Below are 12,325 nucleotides of genomic sequence, written 5' to 3'. Positions count from 1 at the left end.
AGTTCTTGGTTTGTGACCCATTGGTAATCGCTAAAATCACAGTAATGGTGCCCTGCTGTGGTCAGCAGACTACCATGCCTGTGATTGGTTTCAAATCAAGCAACCTTTTAATTGAAATGCAGGCCATTTTCTTTAAAGGAAAACAGGATAGGTTTAAAAATGGTCTGCTCTAAAAAAAAATTTAAAAAAAATATTCTTAAAGGAATAGTACCCCTTCCCATTTGAGAATGAGTTACCACCAATGTGCAATTGGCGGTATATTGCAAATGGTTGGCAAATGCATTTCTGTCGCAAAGCATTCACACATACCACTACATTTGGGTAATAGAAAAGGAAGCCCTAAACATGCTCCTTCTTAATACCAAATCACCTACCCGATTAGGTAATAGGTTACCGAATCGCAAATAGGGCTTTCTACATCTCTGTATCATCAAACCAATTTGCATTTCCTAAATAGCGAATTTTAAGGAATCGCTATTTAGGAAATGCAAAATGGTATGTAAGAACAAAATAGCTTTTTTATAGCGATTCCTTCCATTCCTAATTTGCAATTAGCAAATTGCTAATCGCAAATTACCCATTCATTTCTATGGGCCAGAAGGTCCATAAGGAATGAAGGGGCAATTTGCGATTAGCAATTTGCTAATCACAAATTAGGAATTTTTTCAAGGGTGCAGGGGTGTCTCAAGAACACCCTGCTGCACCCCTGAAAAAGACATTTGGGGGCATATGGCGCACATACATGCCCTAAGGGCATGTATGGGCGTCATATGGCACCTTTGGTTTTTTGTGGAAAAAATCATTATTAAAAGAATTCGCAACTTACCACCAACTAGAAGTTGGTGGTAATTTGCGATTCCTTAATGGCATTTTTTGCATATTTTTTCTTTGATACATTGCATTTAAGGAATCGCAAAATGTGCGATTCCGTAAGTGCAATCGCAAAATAAGGAATAGCAAATTTAGCGATTCCTTATTTTGATGCAAAAATGTTTGATACATACCATTTAGGTAATTAGCATTCGCAAAGGCCGAAATTCGCAGAATTTCGGCCTTTGCGAATGCTAATTAGCTTCATACATATGGCCCAAAAAGTATTTTATGTGAATCGGCATGTTTGCAACCACCAAAATAGGCTTGCACATGTGGCCCTTTGTTATGTAGACACAACACCGAATGCTCTAAACATTCTGCTTCACGCACATTTATTTTTTAATCAACAGAAAGGGGGTGGCATTTATTTTCTTTATCCGTACTTCTGGTTTTTTTTCTCGCCAATGCGCCTGGTGAATATTCTCATGCCTTTGTTCAGTACGTGTCCCAATAATATCTGCTGGGAAGGCAGTGGGTGGATTTGTCGCAGCTGTCAGCAGGTTTTAAACAAAAGACGTCACTCATATGCTCATTCGTGCTATTTCCTTTGTTTGTTCCCTGACAGAAATGCCAACCTGTGAACCTATTACACAGTTTCTCTGCAAAAATGGAAGATGCATTAGTAGCAAATGGCACTGCGATTCAGGCAAGTATAACGTGTTAATATTAGTGACCATTTCATAACACAAAGCACACATTGAATTGTATCTTGGTACTAATGACCCACCTTTCCCAAATATACAGCAGTATCTAAATTAGGGCTTCAGTTTGCTCAAGAAGGCAACTCAACTTGCAAGATGTCTCACTGAATAAAACATACACCGCTGACATTTGCTGTAATATGCAGGTTTCAACTACAATGCCAGCGAAACCTATTTTACCCTTCTACCTTTATGAGGGAGAAAACTAGGGTATTATAGTATACTGTCCCGCAGGACATGTCATGCTGCAGCACCTCCGTAAGGGCAGTCCCATCACTCACACAACACCCTTCCAACACAGGATTTAGAAGTCAGGTGACACCATCAATGAAAGTGCCTGGATGCATGTGCTCATGGCCGGCTATCTAACTCCTGACACTAGTGCCCATGTTGTTATTTACCTAACATGTAGACCTAGGACCCAGAACTCTACATTGACGATGAGGCGGTCTGACCCCACCTTCCGCTCTGCCCTGCCCTGCAGTAAACCACTGTGAGTGAGAAGGATGGCTGGATCATTGCTCGACCAGGGAAGAGTTTAGATCATGCCCATAAGGGGACGAACTCTGCCCCAGCAAGGAAACAGGGTCCAGGTCAGGGCCGGACTGGGCATCGCGGGCACCGGGCAATGCCCCGGTGCGCCGCATGGGTGGAGGCCGGTTTTGGGCCCCTGGGGGGCCGTTTTTGTTACAGGGCCGTATTTGCAGCAAAGCTGCAAAATCGTCCCTGTACCAAAATCGGCAAAGAGCTTGGCGGCACCTCCAACTCCTTGAGTGGGGTGAGGGGCGGCCGAGCACTTTGCATGGGCCGGTTGTGGTTCCCAGTCCGGCCCTGTAACGGGTGCCTCCAGTGCTTAATTTGTAAAATATGAAGTGCAGGTGCTCAAATGTTTGTTGGAGGCCACACCTACTTTTTCCGAGCTCCACCCACTGTCTCCACTGGCTCCACCCACTTACTCTATTGACTCCACCCATATCCTCAACTGGCACTGCTAAAAGTCAGATGTAATACCTAATCTGAATTTCAGCAAGTGAGCCTTCCTCAAAGTAAGTGTTTGATAGGAGGGTTCAAACATACACATCTGAAAGAGAAACTTCAATGTAATGAATTTAGGAATTAAGAATTTGAGGCCTAAAGTATTATAGATATTATGGACTCAGGTCACACTAGAGAAATATGTTTGCTCCAGAGCAAAATAGAGTACAATTTAAGCATAACCTTGTCCTAAAAATTACAAACATCGCTTAAAGGTGTTGGAACAATTATGGACGGGATCATAATGTAGCGGATGCTTTAATAAAGGGTGATGATTCAGCTCAAAACGTATGAGCCAGACAATCTCAATGCACAGGGGTACAATGTCTGATATTTGTGTTTCTCTCATCTTCATTGCTTGATTTTGCTCTCTAGAAAGTGTTCATCATAGTCGTTGAAATGTCATTCATAATTACACTGAAATAACTGAAATTATGAAATGGCACTCATAGGAATCAGAGACCTTGGCAGCAATGCAGTAGGTGTCAGTGTCACTGGGCGAAGGGTGCACTGCAAGGAGAGCAGAAGAACATCACTTTCTGGCAAATTAAACTCTCCACTGTGAACCCTGCTGCCAAGAGAAGAGCACTTCCTTCCAGGCCTGGCTGTTCCATAAGAAAATACATTAGGAGAGGGGCTTGTGTATTCGGAACGCACAGAGATCAATGTTGAAAAAAAATGGGGCACTGTGGGGTGTGGCACTGACTGCCAATGGAAGGGGGGGGCAGTGAAGAGAATGCTGAGGGATGCCAATGAAAAAGAGGGCAGTCTGTGGCTTTCATACAGACTGCCATAGAAGGGGGCACAGTGAAGGGATTGCCATGGGCTGCTAATGAAAAAGAGGGCGGTCTGTGGCTTTCATACAGACTGCCAATTGAATGAAGGCACCTGATGTTAAATAGTCTGAGAACGAGATACGGCACAGAGGGCTGGGCAGAAAGTGGTTAATCAGAGCAGAATTTGTTCTTTCCAACCATCAGACCCTCGCTGTCCACAGAGAGGGCATCGCTCCTAGAAACCCCTGCATTTCACATACACTGACCAGCGTGCCTTCAATTTTATATCCACCCGGGGGCACAAAATGCTCGCACCTCCCTCGCCTTGCCACGCCTTCAATCTGCCAACAGTATTTTAAACTACCCTGCTGCCCTCGCCCTTCAATGGCTGGCAGGCAGTCTCGTGCCTGCATTTATTCCCCACTACACCCAAGCCCCTATAATCTAGCGCCAGTACCACCCAGTGTATTGCAGCCCTTTCTCTTTCAGCCCACGTCCGTTTCCCTTTCTCTTTACCAGTACTGCCCACTGCCCTTCAGCCCTCTATTACCAGTGCAGTGCCAGACATTAATTTCCGTCTGCATTCTCCCTTGCTAGATGGTTGGTCATTGGCAATGGATGGTGCAAGCTGCGGTGGCCTTCTGACGAGGGCCCTGCCACTTATTTATTTACAAATTGAGCACTGATGGACTGCCCCTAGGCCACTGTGTTAATTTCTCATACTGACCCCTCCCCTGTACTGATCGGTGTAATTGCCCGGGTACGATGGTACATGTCTGTGCTTCTGCCGCGCTTAATGCGTTTCATTGGAGTACGAAGAAAAAACAGTTCTGTGCCCTCCAATCCCTTAGACGCCTTCATTATAATAAACATAGTGCGTCACTAAAGTCTGGATATAGATCCGTCCGGGGCTAACATTCCAGAGTACTGAGGGTGAATGAAAAAGGGGAAACTTTTAAACACGTAAACCGTTGGAACCTATTTCAGTCGGTGCTCGGACCTCATCCTGGCAGCACCCGTCTCTGTGCCCAGAGATAGCTTATCATTGGCTGCCAGCAGCAGACATTATCTGCACAAATGAACCAACCGTTAAAGTACAAAGTAAATATAGTAACTGTGATCCCGAGTGTAAAAGTGGGGGGGGGGTCAGTGAGCGCGGGTGCGGGGTCAGACAACATTTATGCAGTGTGACCGTGACGTCGAACATAAAAAAGTTAATCTATTCTGAAGGCCTCACCTGCGCAGATTTTTTTGTTAATTCATGATGTCTGCCGGCCAGGCCTACGCCGCCTATCATTCCCAGCCTCCGTCCAGGCCAATCTTCATGTGATAATAAATGTATGTAATGATAATAACACAACCACAATGATAATTAATATAAAAAAAACGTAATCCTGCCCCCGCCGCCACCAGGCCCTGCCAGCTCTGCCTGCTCGCCTCACCTCACCTCACCTGCCTGCCTTATTTCGGAAATTCGGCCGGCGCCGGCCTACCCCCAGGGCCCAGGCCATCTTGTCCAGGCGCTGCTGTAGCAGTGGTAGGTAGACCAATCAGGATGTTTTACAAAACCTGACTGGTCTGGCCACCACCAGTAAATTAATCACGTTCACGCCACTGCCAGGCCCCCTGCCCCGCCTCGCTCGCACCTCCCCCTCACCTGCTGAGCACTCGCCGCTCCCAACTCCGAGTCCACCAGCAACTTTGGGCGGCGAATACCTCCTAGATACTCGGCGAGGGAACAGGTGCGCACTGCGCAGGTATGCTGGGGCGGGCAGAGAAAATGCTAGTGCAATGCATTCAATTGCATGCAATCTGCGCACGCGTCGCTTCCTCTGGCGTGCACAGCCCCAACCCCCGCAGCAAAGCCCTGCCCAGTGCCCTGGCCCCTGCAACAAGTAACAAAAGTTACAAAACAACAAGTCCCGCCCACTGGGGCCCTGATCCGCGCCGCGGCCGGGAAGTGGAATTCTTAGAGAAAGAGAGTAACTGCTGGGACCCGGAGAAGACAGAGAGCGGGGCAGCTCAGCTGTATGCTGCTGCAATGCATGCATCATCGACGACGTCGACGACCTGGTCAGTCAGAGTCGGCAAGTTGGCAACAGTGACAGCACTGCAGCGCCACACAGCCACACGCTGTGTGTGCCTGCCAGAGTCACCACCAGTCAGTGCACAGACAGAGACACGCACAACTTTAAAAAGTCAAAATAAGGCAGGAGAACAGGTGCACTTAATGCCGTGTGATAGACCCGGCCCCCATAATTAAGTGCCGGTGCTGAGCACCGGCAAGCTCCGGCTCAAATTAAGCCCTGGGTGCCTCCCAAACCCTGCAGTTTCAGATGCCAAACACCGAAAGAAAGGACAGGCAAGACCGCTATAACAAGTAAGAGATGGCGAGAGTTGGCAGGTACCGAGAAGAAGCTGCAGCGCCACCATGAAGCCACTATATGTTTGAGTCGGAGACCTGTTAAGAGTGTTGTTCCCACCCTGCCTGTTCTGACTCACTGGGACAGGTGAAGAGGTAAGCTCTGCCCGTCGGGCATTGAGAGGAGTTGGCATCTGGGTTCCTGTCCCTGGAACGCAGAAGTAGGTCTAACTAGCTGGGAGGAGAGACCATAGTCAGAAGGCAGGATGCAAGCTGACTGCTCTCTGGAGGAGTGGCCCCGCAGAACACAGAGTTGGCCGCTAGAAGGCATGCATGCCTTAGGAGAGACACACTAAAAAGACGGAAAAGCTGTTTCACTTACAAGGCTGCAATCACAAAGAACCAGTGCAGCTTGATACCACTGTATCACTTGCGTTTTATCTCTTTTTTATTTAATGCGATTTTATATAGCGCGAACATTACCCGAAGGTGTCAGAGTGCTTCACAAAAGAACCAGTTGCGTTACATAAGGACTTTGGATTACATGAGTTACATTAGAGATACAAACAGAAAAAAAATTAAAAATATACAAGTGGAGTGAAAGGAGGGACAAATTGCAAATGTACAAGTTGTAAAGTAACTCAAGGAAGATATACAAACAGATCAACTCTAAAATCACATAGGAATGGTAGTAAGTACAAAGGTCTACCACATACACTAGTAGTTAGAGTTATATATACAAGTGGAGTGAAAGGAGGGAAAAAGTGCATTTGTACAAATTGTAAAGTCACTTAAGGAAGCAATGCAAAGAGATAAACTCTAAAGTCACGTAGGAATGGTAATAAGTACAAAGGTATACTACATATACTATTGGTTAGAGTTATATATATATATATACTTATATATATATATATATGTATATATATATATATATATATATATATATATATATATATATATATATATATATATATATATATATATATATATATATATATATATATATAATATATAAGAAGAATTCGCCAAGCAATCCCAGTCCCGCCACGTTTCATCGGACTGGAAAGACGAAAAAGAGGAACCTGTTTCTTGGTGCCAAACAAAGTGAATTTATTTAAGCTTGCTGTTGCTCAGCATGGCCGCCATTACGCGTTTCGGCAGTATCCACTGCCTTGATCACATGACATGATTGCAAAGCCATTTGGGAAATTTAAATACAGAACACTGAGGGTGGACTAATAGTTCTCACCCCCACAATCACAGGTTTGAAAAAAGGAAACAATAAAAAGACTGTAATTGTTTGGAGTCTTGTCAGTCACACATATAACCCAAAGTGGGTTTGAGTTACCACACATAGTATCTAATAAATACAAATGTGCAACATCACGCAATTAAGGTAAATACATATATAAATAAACAAATAAATATATAAATATATAAAATTATCCTAAAAACAATGTATGATGTCATTACATTAGAGACCAAGTTTCCTAATTAAAAAACCTGTGCAAAATAAATCCCAAGTGGGGATCTGCATTAAAGTGTTCTGTGCGAATGTAAACAATAACCTCTGTAAACATAAGCAAGATAATAATTTACCCCATATCATGGCAAGGAGCAATTGTCACAGCTAAGTGCAAAATCTATTGATAAAGTGCAAAGTGCAATAAGTGAAATAATCAATTACAAATGTCATTTATAATTTTTTTAAAAAACATTCTTTCTCAATGTGAAGGGAGGAGCCGCTCCCTACCAAATTAACCATCTGACTGATGTTCCAAACTAGCTAAAACCATGGCAATTGAGAGCAAAAAGACTGTTCAAGAATTATATGTGGCTATCCAGACTACATGAGAAAATATATATATCAATCTGATACCTTGGGTAAAATACTACTAGATGTAAAAACAAATGTTAATGATTTACAAACAGGTATACAGATCCTCGCTAGCATTCAGCCCCCCGGGAGTACGGCTGTATAATTCCAAAATGTAACGAGTTTCCAGGACCCTCAAAAGTGCATCTCTATTGCCACCTCTTTTGAGAGGCAAAATGCAGTCAATAACATAATAAGAGAGGTATTTGGGGTCACTCTCATGGGTGCTTTGATAGTGGCGTGCCACAGGGTAGGATTGGATTGGTCCTTGTTAGTAATAGCTCTTATGTGCTGCAGTATCCTCTTGTGAACCGGTAGTCGGGTGATCCCTACATACCGGAGATCACAAGGACACTGCAGCACATAGACTGCAAACTCAGTCTTACAGGAGAGCTGTTTTGTAATTAGCACAGGTTCATCTTTGAATGGTGTAGAATACTGTGTTTTACTACAGCCATTTCTGCAGGCTTTGCAACTTGAACATTTGATGAAGCCCTTTCTCAATGCCATAAATGTCTTTGAGATGTATGTATATGTATGTATGTATGTATGTATGTATGTATGTATGTATAAATCGTTTTGTAACACGCACTGTTACTTGGGAGTATCCTGGCGCGATGGGAAGGAGCAAAAGAGAACATGCAAGGATCAACTTATGTCACACTTCTAAACAGATGGGTTTTTAGATTTTTCTTAAACTGGGCTACACATTGCCTGGAACGCAGATGAAAGGGAAGGGTGTTCCAGGCTCGAGCCGCTACTACTGCAATGGACTGGCCACCTAACCTGGTTCGCTTGAACCGGGGGAGGGTCATTTTAAACAGCAAGGATGACCTAAGAACTCTTGTGGGGGCATAAAGAGTGAATCTCTTCTTCAGATAGGCCGGACCTTGGTCATGAGTGGCTCTGAATGAGAGCACTAAAGCTTTGAAAAGAATGCGTTGTGGTACTGGGAGCCAGTGAAGGCTAGACATATGAGACCGAAAGCTCTTCCATCTCGGAACATTAAAAAGGAGACGGACAGCGGCATTCTGAATGACCAGCAAACGCTTATCCAAGTAAGCAGGAATGCCGCCGAACAGGGCGTTTGCTTAGTCCAGTCTTGCTAAAATGAGTACTCGAGCAACAGTCTCCCTAGCCTCTCTAGAATTTTCTGAGCATTTTTAGAGTAGCAAAGCATGTCCCGGTTAGTTTTTTTATATGGTCCTCAAATCTTAGATCCTCCCCAAACCAGATCCCAGATTTTTCGCAGGGCCACCCATCACCTTAGGGCAGGGAATATTCGGGGGCCACAATGAATTCTTGAAACTGAGGGGGAAGGAACCATAAAAGAGGACCTCCGATTTATCCTCGTTACATTTTAACTGAGCCAAGGTTAGCCAACGAAAAACTGAAGATAGGCAGAGCTGGACAGTTGCAGTGTCATCTCTACCAGCGCCATCTCCATACTATAGGCCACCCTGAAGCCAGACTGAGCTGGGTGCAGAGCATTAGAGGTCTCTACAAAACTTTCCAATTGGCGAAAGACTACTTTCTCGCATATTTTAGCCAATGCGGGCAAAAGGGAAATGGGCCGATAGTTTCCGGGAACAGTAGCATCAAGGCCTGGTTTCTTCAGAAGCGGCAGGAGCTTTGCCTGCTTCCATTTAACAGGGACCTCTGCCGAAGAAAGAGAAAGGTTCACTATCTGGGTGACATCCCAGCAGGCAATGCTAGCCACCCCCGAAAGTACCCGGGCAGGGCAGGGATCGGAGGGAGAGCCCGATTTAAGGGACTGAAGAAGAGGCAAGACATCACACTCTGCCACCAGCGAAAAGTTAGTGAGCTGCTGAATTTCAGAATGGCGTGGCCTGATACAGGGGCCATTCCCTGAACTATCAGCCGGTAACGCAGAGAGCAAGTCCTGCTGAATCTTTGCTATTTTGTCTATGAAGAAGTTAGACAGATTTTCACACCATTCCGCAGAGGACGGGAGTATGGTGGTTTCTGCAATTGGCGATACGAAACGTTTAACAATAGAGAAAATGTCTCTGCTGTTATTTTCCGCTTTAGCGATTCTCCCCGCATAATAAATCCCTTTGGCAGTTTTGATAGCGGCATAATACGTTTTTTTGGGCTGTGCGCAGGGCGGCCTTTGCATCAAAACTATACCCACGCCTCCAAACTCGCTCCAACTTTTTACATCCCAATTTTAACTCCCTCAGCTCAGGCGAGAACCAAGGTTGAGAGGGGCTGTTTCGAAACCTAGGTACAGTAGCGTGTTTAGTGGACGCATTCGCCGCCTGCAGCACCCTCCCATTAAAATCATCAACCGCCTTGTCCATCTCCGGAGTAAGCTTCAGGCAGGTTTTTAATAGCTCCTGGCCGAACACAGCCAGGTTGATTTTCTGGGAGTGGCTAATGGGCAGTGCCAGGGCTGATCTGTCTACGTTTTCCACCTCCCACGAGAATCTGACGAGATCATGATCCGACCAAGTGACCTTTTCTACGCCTAGCACCTTGATGGGAAAATTGGAGCACACTAAGTCTAAGAGATGGCCTCCATTGTTTGAGCTGTGACAAATCCAAAATTTCCCCCAATCGGCGCGTTTCCAAAGAATCAGTGTCATCTACGTGAATGTTGAAATCACCGACCAGAAGGAATTTGGGATAACTCAGGGCCCGTGGCACTATACATTCCTCCAAAGTCTCAATAAAGTGGCTGGCATAACCAGGGGGCCTATAGATCAGAGACCCCCCCAGAGTGAAGTGGGGACTAATAATGAGGGAAAAATGAAGAACTTCACCCTCCACCCCTGCCGCTAATTGCTCAGAGGCAAAGTGCCACTCTTCCTTAAAAATCACCGCTAGACCACCCCCTCTACCTAGAGGTCTATCTGCTCTAACAATCTTAAAGCCTCTAGGGACAGCAAGTTCAATGGTCTGGGCACACGAATCAGTGAGCCACGTCTCTGTGATAAAAAGGAGTTCAAGCTGACCATCCGCCAGTACATCAAAGATGTCAGCTGAGTGTTTCACCACAGATCTGGCATTGATTAGGCCGGCCCTAATTGTTGTGTGGCCTGTACCAGCGACTGAGCGCGGGGGTAAGGAAGGCTGGGGGAGAAAACCACAACTTGGGCACACCGCCATAACACACTCCTGTCCCACCCGCAAACAGCGACCTTTTACAGCGGGGTGAGACAGCTCCAGAAGATCCCCATGAGAGTAAGTAATCCTGTGGGGCCCGGATCGACCATGAGAAAGAAGTGCAGAATAGCTGGCCCTGGGCCCGTCCGTGGCACGGTCGGGCACAGACGGGCCGTCCTTTGGTGCTCCTTCGGCGCGCCCGCTGCGCGAGACCGCTGCGCGTTCTAGGAGGCATTCGCTATTTGAGGCCCAAGCTCCTCCCCGAGCTGGACCGCTAACTCCAGTCCAGTAGGGGTCCGGGACTTCAAAGATGGCGCCCGACCTGTCTCTCCACACAATCGGCACAGGCAAGCTGCGGTGGACCGGGGCACAGGGGGACCGGGAAGCAGCACACAAATGATTTTAAAAGCCTTGCAATTAATAAACAGCACAACACAATTATTAAATCAATTGAGTGATAAAACGTATTTGTTTTAAAAAAAGTTAAAAAGGGCTAATGAGACTATACTGCGCAGAGTGGGAGAGCAGAAGAGAATCACTCGCAGTCTGCATCCTTTCCCAAGCGATATCGCAAGGCGCTGCCACCACCTTGTTCAAACGCGCTGGGCTGCAGAATCCGATCCTATTTGAGGCCCAAGCCCCTCCCCGAGCTGGACCGCTAACTCCAGTCCAGTAGGGGTCCGGGACTCCAAAGATGGCGCCCGACCTGTCCCTCCACACAATCGGCACAGGCAAGCCGCGGTGGACCGGTGGACCGGGGCACAGGGGGACCGGGAAGCAGCACACAAATTATTTTAAAAGCCATGCAATTAATAAACAGCACAACACAATTATTAAATCAATTGAGTGATAAAACGTATTCGTTTTTAAAAAAGTTAAAAAGGGCTAATGAGACTATACTGCGCAGAGTGGGAGAGCAGAAGAGAATCACTCGCAGTCTGCTCGCCTTTCCCAAGCGATATCGCAAGGCGCTGCCACCACCTTGTTCAAACGCTGTTCTAGGTGATTTTTGACAAGTCTGTCAGACATAGAGGTAGATTTTCTAAAGGAAAATTCCGGTCTTCTGCCTACCAGACCCCCGATGACAGGATCCCCTGTTATCAAGTTCCAGTTGCGACTGAAAATTTTCCGGATCTCCTTATGTTGTTGGTAACAATAAGTCTAGAGGAGTCTAGCTGAGATGTTGTTATCATAATTTTAGGAGCTAAAGCTAGGGCGCTCCATCGCCTTTAGCACACTGTGGAGAAGTGTGGCTCACTGGTTAGAGGAGGCAGACCTGGAAGCAGAGGTCAACCCGGGACCAGGGTTCAATTCCCGTCTCGGCGGGTCTTGGGTCCTAAAATGTCCATGGACTCGACAATTCTCGCTCCGGTGCCTACTCGATTAATGGGTTCACACTTTGCGACTCTGGGCAATAGCTTGCTTAATCTCCACAACGGCCCCTCGTGGCGGGATGCCTGGCTTTCACCTTGCGGATACCCTGCTGGGGTTATCTCACAGGGGAATACCAGGACGGGTTCCCTAAGCAAGTGCTTAGAAACCGCTTGGTGATTTGTGCTATATAAATTCCTGT

General features: G+C 46.2%; 1 protein-coding gene across 1 annotated transcript in view; it reads left to right on the top strand.

Moving 5' to 3' along the window:
• LRP1B (LDL receptor related protein 1B) overlaps positions 1-12,325 on the top strand; it is a 3,669,685-nt gene that overhangs the window by 1,773,345 nt on the left and 1,884,015 nt on the right. Inside the window, exon 19 of the mRNA XM_086955170.1 lies at positions 1,439-1,519. Coding sequence (XP_086811296.1) covers positions 1,439-1,519 — 81 coding nt within the window. The remainder of the gene's footprint in view (positions 1-1,438; positions 1,520-12,325) is intronic.

Source organism: Lissotriton vulgaris, chromosome 2_1 (assembly GCF_964263255.1).
Source record: "Lissotriton vulgaris chromosome 2_1, aLisVul1.2, whole genome shotgun sequence".
In the NCBI taxonomy this organism is placed as follows: Eukaryota; Metazoa; Chordata; class Amphibia; order Caudata; family Salamandridae; genus Lissotriton; species Lissotriton vulgaris.
Note: the sequence above shows the minus strand (reverse complement) of the source record. Positions and strands in the feature narration are given on the sequence as shown.